Below are 22,413 nucleotides of genomic sequence, written 5' to 3'. Positions count from 1 at the left end.
AAATGCTGTGAACACATTTTTCACTTGCTCGTTGACGAGGGTCACGTGATGGTAGGCGAATTTGTCAAGTTTATACGACTATTGTAATTGTACAATAAAATATTTATATTTTTGTATCCTTGTATCCGTGACCTCTGACAGGACACCGGTCATCTCGCCCAATTTTCCCGGGAGAAACAGATCTCATGTCAACTAGCGCGTGATCATCCCGGCCTGGGTGGTCCACTTGTAATGTTGTCAAACGGGAACCTCGGCCTCGCACATCTGGTAGTGAAGTACTGATTACAGCTGCAGGTCCTCCAAATTCACGAAGTCCAACAAGTCCTTGTATGAGCCATCAGTGTAAATCACGGTACTTTTCTAATCGTAATCGCTTAGCTTGGCATCATTCAATGGACATTTGTTGTTCAAAAGAAGAAAAGTCAAAAATGAGAGTGAACGGTGACTGCTTATTGCATAAGCTCTTAAATCTGCTAACCGTACATAGCTCACGCAGCTGTCTACAGTTGCTGGGCTCGTTCCGGGTCAGAAATTTAAAGTTTACTGCGGCGTGGGGCTACATCGTCGTTCTGCTGTCGTGTACATTTAAGAATGTGGTGTGGAAAGAGTTCTGACTTTTCCTGGAGTAAAGATATATGTCGGCCGTCTTTGTCACGGAGAAGTCTTTAAAGCTTTAAAGCTCTGAGCTTGACCTATTAAAAGACAAAAGATACATTTGCACGTCACGAGTAATGTGACCTACTGAAAAAAAATCGGGCAATTTGAAAATTTAGTCAAGTTCACACATGCACAATCAACCCCTCATTGGTGTGATCCTCTGATCCGGGAAATCGAGATGTCCTCTCACAAACAACAGTTATTAGTAACAAGCATAACACGATTTTCCAATCTATTAACGAAGTTTGAGCATTTAGGGTCAAAGCAGAGACTTGGGTCGATGTGAATCGGCTTAAAAATAACAAATTTGGGGTATCTTTATTTTACATCTTGGTCGAGACCTGTCACCAGCAATATGATTTCATGTTGCCTTATTCAGGCGGGCGAAACTCACGTTACATGCGATCTGATCATCTGACTCTCACGATCGAGATCGGTAGCTTTAACTCACCAGCTCCAACACGGTTTTTTAGACTTTTTTCGGTTTTTCGAGCTGCCCTTCTCCCCTGAGGCCACGATGAAAAACATACAATATATTATATCTTTATTCTTTATATGTTACATGCATTCCCCTGCAGTAGTGAAAAGTAAATTGTTTGTTTTATTTCAGTGTCGACAGCTCAAACTATGGTGGTATCTTATCGCTACAATGCTGCTAACTAGACTCTTGGATGAAGTTAAGTTGTTTTAGTCAGATGATCTACTTTTTGGCGTTTCCTACTGCCCTAGTTATAGTAGTTCAAGGTTTAACTGTAAATATAGTGTTAAGTAAGTTTCAATACTTCCCTGCCACCTTTTCAGACATTGCAGAGATGTGTGACCGCACAATTCTCAAACCGAAGAATCAAAAGGAGTTATTGATTTATCGGTATATAAAGTAGGTATGCTTTATCAAACAAAGCCACTAGGTAAGCAAATTCAAATATTTTGACAGTTCATACTGCGGTTATACATTGCAGCCAATGCGCAGCAAACAAGAGCTTGCCACTGCTATAAGCATTCGTATTCGTAGCTTGTTTGAATCTCAAATTTATTCGAATTATCATAAGTAGCCGGAAGCCCGTCCTGCGGACGGAGTTCTTCAGCACAAAATCGATTCTCAAACATTTTAAATCTACCCTTTCTCATTTCTACTTCTTTTCCTTTCACAATTTTCATGTTTTTAAAAAACTTCTTACCCCTATCCATGTCACCTATGATTCATGCATTTCTAGCTTCTCGGACAGTGCTGTCTTTTCCCTCATTGGCAAATCCTGAAAGTTTTATGAAAAATATAGATCAGAGTTATGTTTGTTCTGCACGTCTGCATTTCAGGTATTCGTGACACAGTTTACGTGTGATGACGTGGGCATCTCTCAACACACTTTGCAGCATGAGCGACGGTGCCGTGGCGGGATATCTGGAAATGTAGCCTTGAGCTCAGTTTATTTTTCTCCGTCACCTCACCCGGGGGAGGGGGGGGGAGCCAATGACTTTGGGTACTTTGGGGACAAGTGCAGAATTTCGCCAGCAATTTAACCTCAAGTCTCCAAGATTTTTAGCCCCCATTGGTACCCAAAAGTCTCCTTTAGAAGTCATTTAATAAAAGATAATATCAAAACTACATAAAACTCGCCAAAACTTTGGGTACTTATGGGGACAAATGGAAAATTTCACCAGCGATTTGACCTTCAGTCCCTATGATTTTCGTCCCCATTGGTGCTCAAAAGTCTCCATCAGTAGTCATTGCCCCCCCCCCCCCCTCATCCTGTGTCGGCTGTATTCAATTCTGATTGTACCACGGTTAAAAAATGCCAGTTAAATGTACCAACTCTCGTTTTATTTATTGTACCGACTCTCGCTCTTCGACCACGCTTTTCGTCTACTTGGCGTAGGGCGCGGTAATATTTCATGTAATCACGCACACACGTATCGCGCGCGATGTAGAAATAAGTGCAGCGCACATGGTCTTGTGGGTGACCCCCGTAATCCATGTGGTGGGGCAGGAGGGTCAAGCACTGTTTTTGTGGGTGACCCCCGTAATCCATGTGGTGGGGCAGGAGGGTCAAGCACTGTTTTTTCTGAAATGAACCTCCTGATCCATGTGGTGGGGCAGGAGGGTCAAGCACTGTTTCTGAAATGAACCTCCTGATCCATGCGGTGGGGCAGGAGGGTCAAGCACTGTTTCTGAAATGAACCTCCTGATCCATGCGGTGGGGCAGGAGGGTCAAGCAATGTTCTTTTCAGGTTGACCCTCCTGCGCTTACTGGGGGCGGCTACAAGTCCTGAACTACTATTTGAAACCCTAACCGTCTAATCTGATCCCAATCCTAACTCTAACCAAATCCTTAACAAAAGCATATGCTAAAACCCTACCCCTGACGAGAAATAATTAAACTAACTTCCTTATACGGTCATACCACGTGCAACGTGATGATCGGGGCCTATCTCCGAAGGCGAAAGTTGAAAGTAAAAAAGATAGACTTCCAGTTTCTTGCAACATGTTCATACATTTTACATGTTATATGGCGAAATCTCCATCCAAAAGGATTAGTCTGCGTCGACTGCGTCATTATATATTTTGTATTAATATTATACAACTTCGGCGGGTAATATTTCTCCATCCGGATCCCTAATTGGCCTTTCGATCTGCAGATAATCTTCTCATACAATCAATCGTGAGTCCATTCCGATCCAATCTCTGCAACAGCACCATTTTCGCCTCGTAAAAATAACTTTTCCTTCCGGGATAACTCGAGACAATGTAGATTTTAAGTTATTGCGAAAAGTTTCAATCTGGGCCAAATAAAAGTTTGCAACTTTAAATTTGCAAATTCTTGACCCCCCCCCCCTCTCCCTCCCCCCCTACAAAGCCCACACTCTAGCTTAAATACACTTTCCAACTTTGAAACTGAGTTACAGAACCATTTCTGGGGCCTGGGCACAGTTTCAAAATTCTAACAAGGCCAAATTATGGTGCCAAGAATAATACGCGCATTCTGATTCAGCACACGTGTTGTCTTTTAACTTTTTCCGTAATATAGTTCTACTTTCAAGTGGTTTGCTTGTAGCGCGATGCACTACTGGGTCGCGCCGCGCATCAAATAATTCTTATCGTATGCAGATCGGCGAGATGCGAAGGATTGACATCGTGAATCAAGTGGTTTGCGAGCAATAGAATATGAAGCGAACAGATGTCCCTTTCAGTTTCATATGACGTTACTTCACAGATCATCAGCCACAGTTTTTGTTGCTCACAGTGAAACTTGATCTTGGACCTTTGTACTTGTAATACGGAGTACGGCCTGTTCATTGTTCAGTCACTCAACTTCGGTGCAATTTGAACAGTATTAATATGATTCAATGTGAGGCAGTCCTTCACATGAACGCTTAATTTAATTTTTTCATCGACGTCGTTTTTGTACATTGTTAATGAGTTAATAAACTGACCCGGCGCGCTACATCGCATAAGATATCATATTTCGAAGAAATTTAGACGCGTATCATCTGTCAACATCGTTCACTTAATATTATGTATTATTAATTCGTTTTCGCTTTTAATTTTGTAGTACGATGGTAAAAATGTTTTACCGTCAGAAAATGTGTTGCTACATTTTACATAACTAATCCCACCTGGCTCAAACCCTTAAATTTTATAAATTTGAACTTCACTGGTCCTATGGTCATTACATGGTCATTACATGGTCTAAGCTCCAAAACTTAATCCTTATATTAAGTTGGTAACGATTATATCATAATATAGAAAAAACGAAAATTCGAGGATGAAAGCTTCTCAGTCACATTTGTACTATTGTACGATTTAAATAAAATGGTGTTTTTATAAAACGTTGTTTTATCATAAGCACCTGTTAATCGGAAATCGGGGTTTAGTCTAGTTTGCTGTAAATTGTGGCGCGGTAAATCGGGGTTTAGTTTGCTGTAAATTGTGGCGCGGTAAATCGGGGTTTAGTTTGCTGTAAATTGTGGCGCGGTAAATCGGGGTTTAGTTTGCTGTAAATTGTGGCGCGGTAAATCGGGGTTTAGTTTGCTGTAAATTGTAGCGCGGTAAATCGGGGTTTAGACTTTAGTTTGCTGTAAATTGTGGCGCGGTAAATCGGGGTTTTATTGTACTTGTTAATATAGTGCTGACAGTTTTTGTACATCAACATGAATATACAGCTACAGGGTGTATCTTCATGTACTTAACACTATAAGTTGTAAAATGATAGGATGAAATGTGACACATCTTGGAGTTCAGTGTTAAATTAACATATCCTGCCAATTTGTACTTTTAGTACTATTTGTAAGTTGTTGGCGCTGTTTAGATTTGTTCACCGTTTCTCAGCACTTCTACTTCTAGTCCCTACCTGTAGTATGTACCATGTTCACTTATATTAGTGTCATTAGTAGTAGTAGTAGTAGTAGTATAATTACTATAGTAGCTGTGCCTGTAGTAATGTCATTATTTTCAGTGGTTCGGATACTCTTTACAGTATACTGCTTTGTGATATTAACTTGATTACTCTAATAACTTAATTAATTAATTACTCAAGTATTCGAATATTATAAGTAAAGAGAGTGTGGATCTGAATTAGACTTTTGGAATGGTTACTATGGTAACTACTAGCAATGATCCACTAGATCCTAACGTAAGTAACTAAGCTACAGTCTTACATTTGAGATTATCTGAGAAATATTTCTGATCGTTTTTGTCAAGTATCAGCCTTGATTCACGATGTCAATCCTTCACAGCTCGGCGAGGCCCAGTGGTGCATCTCGCCGATCTAGCGGCCCAGTAGTGCATCGCGCTACAAGTATCAGCCCAATTTAAATCCACTCCTTTCTGAAAATGTTCATCAATATTAATATTTCAGAACTGTGCGGGCTACTACGAAGGAGTACCAACCTTAAGTTTACTTCTCCAGTGTAAGAAAGAATTGTCGATTACTTGAGGAAGATGAGGCTTAGCTTTACTTTTTTATAAAACTCCGACCGAAGATTCGGTGAAGAAAGTAACTGGTGTCATATCAATCAATAAATTGAAAATTGTTTGATCAGTAATTTAATGAACGAAGTGTTATAATCTTATCGATATTAGGCTTAGTTTAGACTAAAACATGCATTCTTCCACATAATAAATATCAATATTTCAGATCCACCGCCCGAATACTTCCCCCTGCTAATTATTGGTGCGCTAATTATTGTTGGGAATGCGGTTGTGAGCGTCATAGCTTGGAGACGCCAGCTTAAGTTCCTGGAGGGTGCTACTTACATGCCTGCTTTCAGATCAATGATGATAGTCGCTTCTTTCGGGGTAAGCCGTAAGAGAATGATAGGAATAACGGTTTAAATGACTGGTAAACGTATTTGTCGGATTGTCGGAATGACGCCACTTTGAATAACAAGTTTCATTTAGTTTGAAAATCCACAAAATTGCTTACCTATGTCATTTCATCAAGATTTTTCGTCCACTTATTTCCAAATTTCATTTCATCGCCTGGCCAGTGGCCTTTATAGTCATACTTTACATTAAACATTCAGATTAATATAAAATAATCCTCCTCTGCACTCTGTAGGTATTTGGAGTAACAAGTTTCGCTGGTTTGTTCTCAATGAGGAGCTCAGAATATCTGCACTCAATTGCCAATACGTCAGTTAGCGAGTCAATCATTTAAAGTTTAAATTAATATAATATACAGAAGGAATTGATTAAATGTAGTCCGAGGAATCCTAATCCTCCTCGCGTCTTTTCTCATATCTGACATTTAATGAACTTGTTTAATGTTAATGCTATGATCTGTTCAAACTGGATATACCGCAGATTCGAAGTTTTCTGCATTTTGTTTTTCTACGAGAACATGTGCGGGTTGTTACGACTGAACGACTTTATAGACGGGACGGATAAATTCATCCTAGCAGTTGCACCCTGCTGCTGTTGTCTACGTTTCCTTAAACCTGCTCCGGCAACTGAGTACGAACCGTTTATAAAATAGCAGCACTTGTGCTTTTACTAGTAGTTATAATATTAATCAATTATATGCCATAGCTACGCATCAAAAAACTTTGGTGCATATGAATCTTCATTTTTCAGGTTGACCGTGTTTCGGCTACGTATTGGAATTGTTGTGACGATTATCTTTCAAACCATCCTTCAGTTTCTTCGAACTGTAAGGATCTTTGAGTGTCAATACAAGCCCGATAGTATAGCAGGGATGGTCACTAATATGCTCTCAATCGTCTCGTTTCTTTTCGCCATGTGGGGTCTTATTGTTGTATACAAATCTGGTAAATACCTTATTGGTCATTTTGAACGAAAACCCAAAATTGGGTAAAGTGGACCGTTGCCAGTGTTTCCCTTTCCCAAACAAAAGGGTATAATAGTAAAGGATGTATAGAAGTCAACGGCGTGCTTGCCAGCACTGTGATAATTCGCAAGTTTTGCTTGCAATATCGTTGATAACAACTTGATAACGGAAAGTATTGTATTTCAGGATACCCAGTGTTGAGCAAGTACAAGACAACTGGAAAGTTCCTTGCCTTTAAAGGCATGATATTTATCTCTAAGTTTCTCTACACTATTCTGAGCACTATCGCGTCCTATTCTGAAAACGCTATCCCTTCGTATTACGCAGAGGTTGATGGTAAAAAGTCGCTGATTTTGAAAAATAAAATTCGAATTACAAGTGAGTTTAAGTTAGTTTACCACCCAGAAAAGTTAATCCTAAATTTGAATAGTTCGTAATTTCAAATGCATTCTTTGTAGCTGTCCAAAAATGCTGCAATTTATTTTAATATATTTTCAACTCCTCCTGCAGTTTGGACAAATTTTGTGGCAATATTCTTCTCGACCCTGCTGCTAGTTCTAAGCTATAGACTGTACGATTCTCCCGATTACGAACCGTATTTGAAAGAAGTAGACTTTTCGCCTGAAGCCAACACATCAGAAGCTATTGTTAAGATAATTTGCAAAGAATCAACTGATCCAATTCGCGAAGAAAAAATATAAAGCAACATTTATTATTTACGGCGTGCTTACTGCTTACTTGCATTTATTGTTATATACATGAGACATTTTTAATCGTTAATTTTTAAAAATGTGGTTATTTGACAGAATATTTACCATTTGTAATGAATTAAGATTTCATGATTAAGGGGGGGGGGGGGCCGGGGGGGGGGGGGGATTGGATATTTTTTTTGTGAAACTTGATTTCGAGATAGCAGTTGGCTAACAAACTAGGACCAGTGACTGAACTTTTGAGGGGGTCCCGGACCCCAACCGCCAAACGGTACCCGCGGGGCAGCCACGCCCATATTTGGTCCAAATTAGGCCCTATTTAGCCAAATACCCTGAACATGACCAAAACCCAGGTTTATGGTGCTCTACTTGTAGCTAGTGGTCTCTTGAACTCGTATATGAAATTTCATCAAGATTGGACAAAAGATGACTGAGTTATGAGCAAAAAACCATTTGCCCATATTTGGGCATACGCACCAAATTTGGTAGATTTCATCCCATAAATTGGGCAAATATCAATATTTTTGAATGAAACTTACTTTATATGAAAGGTAAGCCTAAACTACAGATTCTCCGTAAGTTATAGCTTTATATCTGTTTAAATGTGGATACTGTACTAAGGCGACAAAACCACAAAAAATGAACTAAATTGCCCATATCTCGGTTCGCGATATTCGCGGAATTTATTTTATTAAAATTTTAACAACTCAATCAATTTTCAAAATTTTTGCATGAAATTTTCGGAATCAACTCGAAATCGCAAAAAAAAATTTGGCAGCCAAATTCTCAATTTTTGTAATAAAATTTTGGAATCAAAAATTCGTTCTCAAAATAAGGTCGAAATGCAATTTCGAGTCGATTCCGAAAATTTCATACAAAAATTTTGAAAACTGATTGAGTTGTTACAATTTTAATGAAATCAATTCCGCGAATATCGCGAACCGAGATATTCGCGGAATTCGTGGTTTTGTCGCCTTAGTATCCACATTTAAACAGATATAAAGCTATAACTTACACAGAGAATACGTAGTTTAGGCTTACCTTTCATATAAAGTAAGTTTCATTCAAAAATATTGATATTTGCCCAATTTATGGGACGAAATCTACCAAATTTGGTGCGTATGACCAAATATGGGCAAATGGTTTTTTGCTCATAACTCAGTCATTTTTTGTCCAACCTTGATGAAATTTCATATACGAGTTCAGGAGACCACTAGCTACAAGTAAAGTACATAAAATATGGGTATGGGGCATGTTCAGGGTATTTGGCTAAATTGGGCCTAATTTGGACCAAATATGGGCGTGGCTGCCCCGCGGGCACCGTTTGACGGTTGGGGTCCGGGATCCCCTCAAAAGTTCGGTCACTGGTCCTAGTTTGTTGGTCAACTGCTATCTCGAAACCAAGTTTCACAAAAAAATACCCATTGGCCCCCCCCCCCCCCCCCCCCTAAAGGGGTGCGAACCTCCCACTAACCATCTTTAATTCTTTGATAACTTGACTGTAACTATGACAAGAACAAATTCTAAAAGTCTCGAACTCCTATTTTGTTCCTATCATAAGTTAGAGCCATAATTAGATATTGCGCTGTGACGTCATATATAGGCACTCATCTCTCCACGCTCCTCAATGAGTGGTATGCAAATATGTTTGTGTGTACAGTTTCCAGCTGTTTGTTTTAGGGTTTACTTAAATTGCACTGTGTCAGACATGTTGAATAGTGTCTTAATTTGATAATGTAACACTTTTTTTCGTAACCCATCACAGCACATGATTATATAGTAGGTCATAATATGCTGTATAATGTATTTATATATATGTTCATTTGAGTTTGAGGATATTGGTAAATATAAGTGACCCTATTAAAAGGCACAGTGTAATTGACTTTGTCACACTATGAAATTACACAAACCCTTGATGGTTAGGATAATCGTCTCATCCTCTAGGCTAACTTTGTCACATCTTACTATATATAAAGCGAGACGATATATATCCGTGCCATTTTACTGACACCACGGCATCAACTTTAACGCGACTTTCCGCAAAAACAGTAAAAGATATACAACTGAAATTTTTTTGGCTGGGTCAAATGCTTTAATGGCCTCCAAATCAGCATGAAAAAATAAAAAATTGGCCAAGGAATAATGATTTTAGAGCCGAAAATTTGGACCCCCAAGTGGTGTCAAAAACGCCAATTAAATAGGTAATAATTATTTTAGTATCTTGGGTCTTGACACCGTTTAGGGTTATATTATACGGGTTCCTGGCTCCTGCTAGTAACGATAATGAGTTAAAAGGGTTTTGAGGACACGTTACTCACAAAAACTCACCACTTTAAACACGTTACTCACAAACTCGCCACTTTATACACGTTACACAAGGTCTATGTCACAACGACTAAGAGTACACTTCATTACACTCCTTTGTTATAACACAAAGATATTTTCAAGGTTCATTTGCAATTTGCATTCTGCACTCACTTTGTTGTCCTAGCTTTAGTAGACGTCTAACTGTGGAGATTCTGGGAGACTAATGTTCTAGTTAATAATAATGTTAATTTGCATGATTCTCCAGAGGTTCTAGATCTTTGTGCTGTTTCCCCGCACTAGCAGTTAGCACTTGTAGTTTGTGCTGTTTCCCCGCACTAGCAGTTAGCACTTGTAGTTTGTGCTGTTTCCCCGCACTAGCAGTTAGCACTTGTAGTTTGTTCTGTTTCCCCGCACTTGTAGTTAGCACTTGTAGTTTGTTCTGTTTCCCCGCACTAGCAGTTAGCACTTGTAGTTTGTGCTGTTTCCCCGCACTAGCAGTTAGCACTTGTAGTTTGTGCTGTTTCCCCGCACTAGCAGTTAGCACTTGTAGTTTGTTCTGTTTCCCCGCACTAGCAGTTAGCACTTGTAGTTTGTGCTGTTTCCCCGCACTAGCAGTTAGCACTTGTAGTTTGTTCTGTTTCCCCGCACTTGTAGTTTGTGCTGTTTCCCCGCACTAGCACTTGTAGTTTGTGCTGTTTCCCCGCACTTGTAGTTTGTTCTGTTTCCCCGCACTTGTAGTTTGTGCTGTTTCCCCGCACTAGCACTTGTAGTTTGTGCTGTTTCCCCGCACTAGCACTTGTAGTTTGTTCTGTTTCCCCGCACTAGCAGTTAGCACTTGTAGTTTGTGCTGTTTCCCCGCACTAGCAGTTAGCACTTGTAGTTTGTGCTGTTTCCCCGCACTAGCACTTGTAGTTTGTTCTGTTTCCCCGCACTAGCAGTTAGCACTTGTAGTTTGTGCTGTTTCCCCGCACTAGCACTTGTAGTTTGTTCTGTTTCCCCGCACTAGCAGTTAGCACTTGTAGTTTGTGCTGTTTCCCCGCACTAGCAGTTAGCACTTGTAGTTTGTGCTGTTTCCCCGCACTAGCAGTTAGCACTTGTAGTTTGTTCTGTTTCCCCGCACTAGCAGTTAGCACTTGTAGTTTGTTCTGTTTCCCCGCACTAGCAGTTAGCACTTGTAGTTTGTGCTGTTTCCCCGCACTAGCAGTTAGCACTTGTAGTTTGTTCTGTTTCCCCGCACTAGCAGTTAGCACTTGTAGTTTGTTCTGTTTCCCCGCACTAGCAGTTAGCACTTGTAGTTTGTTCTGTTTCCCCGCACTAGCAGTTAGCACTTGTAGTTTGTGCTGTTTCCCCGCACTAGCAGTTAGCACTTGTAGTTTGTGCTGTTTCCCCGCACTAGCAGTTAGCACTTGTAGTTTGTTCTGTTTCCCCGCACTAGCAGTTAGCACTTGTAGTTTGTGCTGTTTCCCCGCACTAGCAGTTAGCACTTGTAGTTTGTTCTGTTTCCCCGCACTTGTAGTTTGTGCTGTTTCCCCGCACTAGCACTTGTAGTTTGTGCTGTTTCCCCGCACTAGCACTTGTAGTTTGTGCTGTTTCCCCGCACTAGCAGTTAGCACTTGTAGTTTGTGCTGTTTCCCCGCACTAGCAGTTAGCACTTGTAGTTTGTGCTGTTTCCCCGCACTAGCACTTGTAGTTTGTTCTGTTTCCCCGCACTAGCAGTTAGCACTTGTAGTTTGTGCTGTTTCCCCGCACTAGCAGTTAGCACTTGAAGTTTGTGCTGTTTCCCCGCACTAGCAGTTAGCACGTCTTGTAGTTTGTGCTGTTTCCCCGCACTAGCAGTTAGCACTTGTAGTTTGTTCTGTTTCCCCGCACTAGCAGTTAGCACTTGTAGTTTGTTCTGTTTCCCCGCACTAGCAGTTAGCACTTGTAGTTTGTGCTGTTTCCCCTCACTAGCAGTTAGCACTTGTAGTTTGTGCTGTTTCCCCGCACTTGTAGTTTGTGATACCTCCGCTAACTACATATTTTATACCTCCGCTCACCTTTAGGGCCTACTTTATATTTGTGCTGGCTCATTAATTTACAGGGCGGTCATTAATTTTCTGCAGTTCTACTTCTTTAATCAAGGAATTATAAGTCACAGTGCTGGCAAGCACGACCGTTGCATTTATTGTGGGTATACTATGTTCCCCATTTACTATTATACCCCCTTTACTATTATACCCCCTTTACTATGATACCCCTTTTACTATTATACCCCCTTTGGTACACGTTACAAGCCTCTTTTGTGCACGCGAAGCGTGCACTCCGGCCGGAGGCGGCGGCCGAAGGCCGCCGCCTCCGGCAGGAGTTTTCCAGGCATTAAGACTCATCGGAAGTCGTTCAGCAGATTTATTTTTAGTTCAAAACATTCTAATTTGATGTCAAAGAGGACAGGAATAAGAATAGTTATGTTCAGATTTTTAAGAAATTTGCATAAAATACTCGCCAGCACTGTTATACGAAATTCGGTAAAAAACCCAAAATCGCCATATTCAGGTGCCCTAAAAACCATGTTAAAATTGAGTTAGAGATCTGAAATTTTTCAGGGCGTCTAGACGTTGACCAAATTGACTGCAAAAAAAGTTTCAGGTTTCAGGAGCATCGGGAAATGGGTTTTCTAGAACCCCTGTTTTACGACAGATTGTCGGGACATATACATCACAATGCTGGCAAGCATTACCGTCGCCCTTATATTCACAATACTATTTACCCCCTATACTATTATATCCCCTTTATTGTTTTCCAGGCATTAAGACTCATCGAAAGTAGTTCAGCAGGTACATTTAAGTTCAAAACATTCTAATTCAATGTTAGAGATGACAGGAATAAGAAATAGTTATATGGAGGTTTTTAAGAAATTTGCGCAAAATACGCGCCAGCATGTTATACGAAATTAGGTAAAAAACCCAAAATCGCCATATTCAGGTGCCTTAAAAACCATGTTAAAATTGAGTTAGAGATCTGAAACTTTGCAGGGCGTCTAGACCTTGTCCAAATCGACTGTAAAAAAAATTTCATGTTTCAGGAGTATCGCGAAGTGGGTTTTCTGGAACCCCTGTTTTACAACAGATTGTCGTGAAGATATATATGTATGTATAGACGCTTTTTGCAGTCAATTGTAGCCTACATTTAAGTGTCCGTAGATTCGAAAGTATAAACGATACAGTCATCTTGAACCACAGGTTTTAAAGATAATCGTTTAAGCTTTAGTTTACATTGTATTGAAAAATAATTTAACGTCATCATCATCACTTGATGACGTCATCAAATTAAGTGTTTTTAAAACTTGATTTTTGACAAAGTAACAACTTTTCAAATCGATTTTACACTATTAAGGAGTAATTTTATTCAAAATCTGAGGACATTTTCATCTTAGATAATTGTTCAAGCATTCCGAAAATCTACCGGAATAGTTTCCTACCTTGCTCCTTCATAAAGATATTTGCTATTGAAGTTAGTGCTTTTTTGAAGAATAATTTTATAAAAACACAAAAGTTGTGAATTAGTATTCTCTGGTGTTGGGCCATCCCTTGGGTTGTGGAGCTCAATTTTGCTTCTTAAAGGTGTAAATTGTGTTATAGGCTAGTTTTAAAGTTAAAAATCGAAAAGTTGCACACGTGGGGACACGCCCAAATTGATTTAAAATAGCTAAAATTACTAAAAATTTTGATTTTCACGATTTTTATCAACTTTGGAGTCCCGTTGTGATCCAAGTTCTTTTTGAAATCTTCTGAAACTTTGCATGCTTATCAAACTATATATTAAATACCACTATGCAAAAATTTACGGTGATTCAATATTGTATGCGCACGCAACGTCCGCTCAAAGTTTGCGCGTGCGAAAGGTGAGAATTTTGCTCATTCGTGATTTCGAATATATTCTGCTTTCCACGATATTTAAATGGCATTATATATGAATTTAATGCCAACTTGAATGAGTAAAAAGTGCCATATTCAGTCGGTTATCGACAGATATACCTAACTAAACACAAGGAAACGTTTTCAAAGGCAGAATTTCGAAATCGTCGAAATTACCTCCTTGTTAATGAAGTTTCGACTGTGTAAATTATCCTGACATTATAATAAAAAAGAGATGATATTTGACCAAAACCCATAATCATGGGTAGAGTGTACCGCTGCCAGTGTCTCTCTTTTCCAAACAAAAGGAAATGATATTAATTTGAGGAACCGTCCGCTAATGCAAATTAATACCGAGAATGAAATCGGTCGCTCGCTTTTTCCATTCGATCACGGCTTACGAATTGTAATAAAGCTTATTGATTTGAAAAAGCGAGCGACCGATTTCATTCTCGGTATTAATTTGCATTAGCGGACGGTTCCTCAAATTAATATCATTTCCTTTTGTTTGGAAAAGAGAGACACTGGCAGCGGTACACTCTACCCATGATTATGGGTTTTGGTCAAATACAGATATACAGATATATATATTCAGGGATAGACGCTTTGCCAGTCAATTGTAGCCTGTATTTAAGTGTCCATAGATTCAAAAGTATAAAAGATACAGCCATTTCCGACCACAGGTCTTGCAAATAATTGTTTACACTTTAGTTTACATTGTATAAAAAATTTATTTGACGTCATAAACACCCCTTGATGACGTCATCAAGTTAACCGTTTTTAAAACTTGATTTTTGACAAAGTAATAACTTTTAAAATTAATTTTAACCCATTAAGGAGTAATTTTATTCAAAATCTGAGGAAATTTTCACCTTAGATAATTGTTCAAGCATTCTGAAAATCTACCGGAAAGTTTTTCTAGCTTGCTCCTTCATAAAGATATTTGTCATTAAAGTTTGTGCTTTTTTGAAGAATTATTTTATAAAAACGTCAATTTTGCGATTTAGTATTCTTTGGTGTTGGGCCATGCCTTGGGTTGTGGAGCTCAGTTCTGCTTCCTATAGGTATAAATTGTGCATTAGGCTAGTTTTAAAGTTGAAAATCGAAAAGATGCACACGTGGGGACACGCCCAAATTGATAGAAAATTGCTAAAATCACTGAAAATTGCTGTTTTCGTCATTTTCTGTCAACTTTAGAGTGCCGTTGTGATTACAGTTCTTCTTGAAATACTTTGAAACTTTGCATGCTTATCAAGCTATATATAAAACAATCACATGCAAAAATTTACGGCGATTCAATATTGGATGCGCATGCAACGTCCGCTCAAAGTTTGCACGTGCGAAAGGTGAGAATTTTGCTCATTCGTGATTTCCAACAAATTCTGCTTTGCCACGACAGTTTAATGTCATTATATATGAATTTAATGTCAACTTGAATGAGTATTAAGTGGTATATTCAGTCAGTGATGGACCGATATGCTTACCTAAACACAAGGAAATGTTTTTAAAGGAAAAATTTCGAAATCGTTGAAACTTCCTCCTTATTATAATGAAGATATCAGTTTATATTTCGACTTTATAAAGTACCCTGACATTATAATCAAAAAGAGATGATATTTTACCAAAACCCATAATCATGGGTAGAGTGGACCGCTGCCAGTGGCTCTCTTTCCCAAACAAAAGGAAATGATATTAATTTGATTGACCGTTCTCAAATGCAAAATGATACCGAGAATGAAATCGGTCGCTCGCTTTTCCCATTCATTTACAATTGTAATAGATTAAGAAGAACTACCCAAAGGCAGCTGTACTCGGCAATAAAGATTCAATAAACTTCAGCTAATGCAATAAGTGATAACTACCACCCTTACCCCGAAATACTAGGTATCGACCCGAACGCAACCCAAAGAGATTTTTACAGCATCTGATTGACATGTGATCAATCGAAAATTATTACAATTCGTAAGCCGTGAATGAATGGGAAAAGCGAGCGACCGATTTCATTCTCGGTATCATTTTGCATTTGAGAACGGTCAATCAAATTAATATCATTTCCTTTTGTTTGGGAAAGAGAGCCACTGGCAGCGGTCCACTCTACCCATGATTATGGGTTTTGGTAAAATTAATTGTTCATAAATACGTAATCTACAGATTAATAATTATCATCAGCATATTCTCACTAATATCTCTCCTAAGATGAAGGCGGAGAGAATCCAACAGAAGATAAGAATAACACTAGAGATAGCTCTCTCTCAACGTCTTCACTGATATCACTGATCATCACTTATATCACTGATATCACTGATATCACTGATATCACTGATATCACTGATATCACTGATCAGCAATGTCATGATAATGTAATACAGTATTTCTCTCTGGACCAAGGATGATCCCGGACGGTTAAGACTCCTCGAATAACTTAACGTTAGAGTGATGAAGTGTGCGGATAATTCACTCCATATCCTAGAAAATTATCCGCAGAGGGACGTGTAATGGGTACGTAATTCTTATAATAAACTTGTCTGGAAATTTAGTTTATCAATATCATACATAGTACATACTGAGGAAAAGCTTATTAAACATTTGATTTTTCTGCAATGATAAAGTAATGTGATACGGTACTTAAAACACGCTGAGTGCTGATACGGTTTATTTAATACCTCAAAAAATTTCCTTATTTATTACTCAAAACTCTGAATATAGTGTTCGATTAAATAGGCGCTGTTTGAAAATCGCGTACGTGGGAGACACTTAACCTCAAGATTTCCTAAATGGCCACCTGTGCAGTGGGCCGGTACTGTGATCTAAACAAGTCAGATTGAATTATCGGCTTCAGGTATTAAATTCAACAACTTTCCAAACTTGCGCTTAAAACTATATGAGTTGGACAAAGGCAAAGTTTTTGTATCCCATTGCACATGGGCAACAATGAACAATGATTAAATTTTGATAACACGTTTTTTCCTCTATTTTATGGTTTTTTTCTTATTCTTATTAATGGTGCCATCTGAGTAACAATACAGATTGAGTTAATCAATTATCCGAACTCAAGCCACGTAGATGTACGATCGAGACTATAAATATGACTTGACCGGAGATAAACTCATAACGTTTAACTACAATTTTACAATGAAGCTGATCCTACTTGTTTGTATTACTCTTGCTGTGGTCTCCGGACTGAAGATGGAGAAACGTGCCCCTCCTATCTGCAAAACTTGGTGTCCTGATAGATGTCTCAAGACCAGTAGGTCCTGTAGTGGGTGGCCAGCTCCTTCACTGCAGACAGAGGAAGTGAAGGAGCTGGAGAAGAGAGCTCCCTCGCCGGAGCATAGAGCTTGTCCAGCAGGGAAACACTGGTGTTGGGCCAGATGCCACGAGGGCAGATATTGTTTTTAATCAGCAATTAACCTTTTAAATGTGTTGTTTACTTATGTATTTTAAAATGACGTATTATTTATGTGTTTGATTTGCTTCCACAACATTACAACTACAGGTGGTTTGGCTTGAAAGAATTTTATGGCAGTCAAAAAGGAAAATCTTTTAAATGTTTAAAAAAATTCATGTAGTGTACCTTTTAGGGGAAAAAATCCGCCTTAAATAAATTATCGCTCACTCACCTGTTGCAGCTATTGTTGACAGTGTACTGGTTTCGTTTAATTCCATGTCCCTTTGGCTTTACAAGTTTTGTAGGTTTACAACCTACCAGGACGCGCGCCGAGTTGGACTCGTCGACATATGGAACAGATATTTTACGAGTATCACCCGTTAATACAAGTTCGTATGAGGTACAGGATATGGTAGCAATCAGCATGTCAATTAATCATAGTCGTAAGTAATTTACATCTACGACACCAAATTGAGAATAATCTTGTGCGAGGGTAGGTACCCAGATTTCGTTTCTAACCTGCAAATGAACTTGAAGGAGGCCTTTCATCAGTAGCCGCACCTCCTCGCTCGGTTTCTGAACTGGAATTCTATGGGCTTCCAGGCGGCCAGACCGAGTATTACCACCCCATCCTTCTAGAGTTTATCACAAGTAGCACCCACCTTGAAGATCTTTGACACCCAGACACACCCCATTGGCGAACAAACTTTTGATACAATCTTACATGCTCCCGAAGGAATCCCTGGTTTATGGTCTTTCTCATCCCCAGCACTTTCGCTAGGTCACCAGCTCTTTCACTGAAGTCATCAGCCCTTTCATTTTCAATGAAGTCATCAGATGTGACTCTGATCAATCAGCATGTTAATTAATAATAGTCGTAAATAATTGCATACAAGATACCACTCATATGATTTACCATCAAGGCATAAGTAGTCCGCGGACTGAGTCGGGGTTTTTGGACCAAGGATGGTAAATGCGTTTTGGGGAGACTACGCGTAGGTACTACGCATACGTATTTCCCGATGATAAATTACGTATTTCAAATTAAGTTGCAGTAACGCGCGAAGATCTATATATGAATATTACATTACAGTATATGGAATCGTGGCCTAATTGGTTAATACGCTAGCTCCATATCAGCAGATTGCGAGTTCGAGACTCGGATAGGATCATTTTTTCCCATACTTTTTGGCAATTATGAATAACTAATGAATAACTAAAAATACCTCTGTAATATAACTAGCAAGGTGAAATGAAATCGTCATCCGGCCGAAAAATTTATTATAGCCGTTTTAAAAGTTTATTATAGCCGTTTTTTCTTTCCAGGCTGGATTCCTAGTCACTTTTTAAACTTATGCCACTGGGAAGTCCGTGTTAATCCGGTAACCGGTTTCAAAATTCAAGCAAGAGAGACTTGTGATCTTAGTCTGCGAATATTGTAATAGATAAAAATGCACTGGAACTGGGTCTCGGTTGAAAGTCTATTCCTCGAGGGAGGCATAACTGCTTTATAACCTGAGAAGCTCTGCTCTGCAGCAGACCGACTGATTGGTTGCAGTTCAGCATAAGAATAGCAAGTCGCTGCAGCGTTTTCATTCGAGCACCGTGAAGTCTCCAAAACGACTGTCAGTATTGCTATATTGATATACCACTGGGCCAGCGACGCACGCGCAAATATCACTAATCTGTAATCACGTATTTCGAAAGAGATACGCGCGTATTTTGAGAAATTTTACCATCAAAGAATTTAAGCGCCAAATTTTGCCTATTTCACGTATTTCTTAGAATTTTTGAATACGGCGTATTTACAGGCGATTTTTTGACGTATTTACCATCGATGAATTTGGACATTACCAGTAATTTATGTTTGGAATTACTTGAACTTGAAGTTAAACATAAAATGTAAACTAAGGAAATTTGTGGAATGGAGTTCATTTAACAATAACCATAATCTACATTAATCTACATAACATGTATCGTTTGTATATTATGTAGATAATTTCAAAGTCAACATAATTAAGGGGAGAAGGCAACCCTGAGGGGCACAATGATAAGTATTCCTGACAAGATAGTGGTTACTGGGCCGCGCTCAGCCTGTCATTCCGCCTAATCTCTATTCGGTTGTTTACCAACATTAAAGCCTGGGGTCCTCAGGTAACGTAACATATATAGTGCAAAGAATTAGTAACTTGCGAGATGTGATTTAATGATAATCGACGTTAAAATTTTGCAGTTTACAGTTGCACAATGTTGGCGTCGATTGCTACTAACATTTATCTGAATTTAATACAAGTACATGTCACATATAAATTGGGTAGCTGAATGAAACTCGTGCCTCAAAATTTTCCGTTATTAGCATTGCAGTGTCCACGCCCTATACTGCGTTAACGACCGAAATTTTCCCAATATGCAATTATTATTTTGCTTCTAAAATTCTCTGATAATTAATAATATATCGTGACATGTAATTGTAAGATACAAGATAACAAACCTCGCGCGCGCGGCGCTTACATCTGCACCTGAGAATCTCTCAGCAATGTGTGGCTGTCTGCGCGGCGGGCTGTGTATTGTGTATATAGCTGAATTTAAATTTAGATTTATTTGTAAATGTATAATAATATTAAATATGTATTGATTGTTTTGTGGTAAATAAAAATTTTGTTTTACTAAAAAATTTTGTTTTACTATTCCATTATCAGTTTTGGTTTCAAAGTATTCGTGAAGATAGCTAGGATAGTATATGGTATACAAATTTGAAATACAAATTTGTGCACCTTGACTATATATAGTTACCAATAAATTGGAAATCAGCATTTACAAATGTTCACAGAATGGTCGAAATCTTATTGCGACCCTTTTACTAGCTATTATTGTATATTATTACTTAACAGGTGATACTTGTAAAATATCTGCTCCATATATTGGAACTCGGCGCGCGTCCTAGTAGGTTGTAAACCTACGAATTATAATTAGTTTTATAGTGGATATCTTAACGGGTGTTGGAGGACTTCGCCGCGCAAACTAGCATTTTTGCTTTGCATCGTCGATCGTTGCTTTGCGAAGCAACGCTCCTACTAAATCGTTCGCCCAAATTTTAAGAAAATTCTTGTGAAAAGGCCCATTAGGCATGAAAGTGATCTAGATCGGTGTATTTTTGGACGCTGATTCCGAATAACCCCCCCCCCCCCCCCCCCCATAACGTAGGGTCGGGTTAGAATGTTTCAAATAATTAAACCGTTTAAAAGTCCAACTCTGAACTTACCTGAGGACCCCAGGCTTTAATGTTGGTAAATAGAGATTAGGCGGAATGACAGGCTGAGCGCGGCCCAGTAACTCTGAACCCGACGCGCGGATTTGTAGGTTACATACCTTGCACCTATATTCCGGTGTTTTTCGATGACCGAAGTTTTGGCAGCCAAGTGCTCACAACTGACAACACAGCTCCTCACAGGCGCTCCTACTAAATCGGTCGCCCAAATTTTAAGAAAATTCTTGTGAAAAGGCCCTTTAGGCATGAAAGTGATCTAGATCGGTGTATTTTTGGACGCTGATTCCGAATCACCCTCCATGACGTAGGGTTAAAATGCTTCCCTGGAGAGTTATGGGCAAAAAACCGTTTTGGTCACGTGACAGGCTAGTAAAACGTGAATTCGATTATTTAGGCATTAGGGCTCGGGTTAGGGTTAGGGTTGTGGTTAAGATTATGGATAGCTTCGGGGTTATGGTTAGGGTTAGGGTTGGGATTAGGGTTTATGTAAAACCGTTTTGTACGGCTGCAAAACCAAAAAAACCAAAGTCACGTGAAATTTTTGGGCGAGCGATTTAGTAAGAGCCCCTCATAGGAGGACAATAGTGCAAAGAAACTGCTGCTAACTAGCAGCAGTTATAGCAGCAGTGAGCAGCAGTTGGCAGCAGGTGGCAGCAGGTGGCAGCAGTTGGCAGCAGTTGGCAGCAGTTGGCAGCAGTTAGCAGCAGTTAGCAGCAGTGAGCAGCAGTGAGCAGCAGTGAGCAGCAGTTAGCAGCAGTTTCTTTGCACTATAGTCTTCCTGTGTCCTGAAGGCTCTTATAGAAGGTTCCCGATACCGTCAGAGTGTTCAGTACAGTGGCGTAACGTTGCCTGTTGGCGCCCCCGCCGAAAAAGCGCCCCCTGTTGGCACCCCTCCCCTTTTGGTGCCCCTCCCTTAAATTGAACAAATTAGGTGATTTTATTTTTAGAAGATACGCCGGTTGCCGGTAAAGTCTTTAAAAAAGTTTGTATGTAGAGCAAAACGCGCAGTTTTGCTAGTACTTTAGTTAAATTTTCGAAATTGTCCCACATTCAAACGATGATTTGGTGCCCCCTAACATTATAACGGTTGATACTCGTAAAATATTTGTTCCATTTATTAAGACCGTCGACGAGTCCAACTCGGCGCGCGTCGGCGGGGCCCTTCGTTACGCCACTGGTTTAGTACACTCATATAAGAACCCCAAAAGAAGTCCCAGGGCTCGAGCAGAAAAGTGTAATATTTTCTCATAACAGCTTCATCTACTACAAGAATTTGATTGACGTACGTGAGACAAAACACAATATATGTTCTATGTTGTATGTGCAATGTGATTGCTGCGCGCAACCAATGAACTGACTCCGCAGGCGTTTACATCTTACGGCGCGGAGGGAGAAAATCGAAATCCAATATGGCCGTTTTCGTTATTCTACAATTCTACCGTCGATACGTTCGTCATCCCGTTTTCTTTGTTTGACATGAATTGAAGAAATATGTTTTCATGGGCGCTTACTTTATATTGTTATACATGAATCGAAGAAGTCGTTGAAATCCCATTTTTAATCAGTATAATTGCGAATTACTTTCTAACTACTAAATTACTGGCTAACTTGAATTTACCTAAAACGGAACTCTCGACGACTAACAATTTAATACTTTGACTGATCATGAATGTCAGTTCTCAACAATCTTTCTCATCCATCTATCCACTGCCAAATTGATTTGCCGATGATATCACTTATGGCCAGGCACAAATGCTGCGGTTGAAAAGTCCAGCCATTTTAATTTTAATACTGGAAGTGCCTCCGTGACCTAAACATTAGAAGTAAAACCGTTGCATCATTTATTTGATTTCTATCCTCAACTTTTTCATTATCCACATTTATAGTTGTTCATAGCAATAGCTCA

General features: G+C 39.3%; 2 protein-coding genes across 2 annotated transcripts in view; both read left to right on the top strand.

Moving 5' to 3' along the window:
- LOC134817617 (proliferating cell nuclear antigen-like) overlaps positions 1-22,413 on the top strand; it is a 93,722-nt gene that overhangs the window by 69,924 nt on the left and 1,385 nt on the right. The window lies entirely within an intron of this gene.
- On the top strand, positions 5,222-6,629 carry LOC134816895 (uncharacterized). The gene is made up of 5 exons (XM_063825899.1): positions 5,222-5,285; positions 5,511-5,562; positions 5,790-5,950; positions 6,213-6,286; positions 6,458-6,629. The coding sequence occupies exons 1-5, from the start codon at positions 5,241-5,243 to the stop codon at positions 6,627-6,629; spliced, it is 504 nt and encodes a 167-aa protein (XP_063681969.1). The 5' UTR covers positions 5,222-5,240.

This window comes from Bolinopsis microptera, chromosome 6 (assembly GCF_026151205.1).
Source record: "Bolinopsis microptera isolate Bmic1 chromosome 6, MBARI_Bmic_1.0, whole genome shotgun sequence".
Classification (NCBI taxonomy): Eukaryota; Metazoa; Ctenophora; class Tentaculata; order Lobata; family Bolinopsidae; genus Bolinopsis; species Bolinopsis microptera.
The sequence above is the reverse complement of the archived record's forward strand: the minus strand, read 5'-3'. Positions and strand labels throughout refer to the sequence as shown.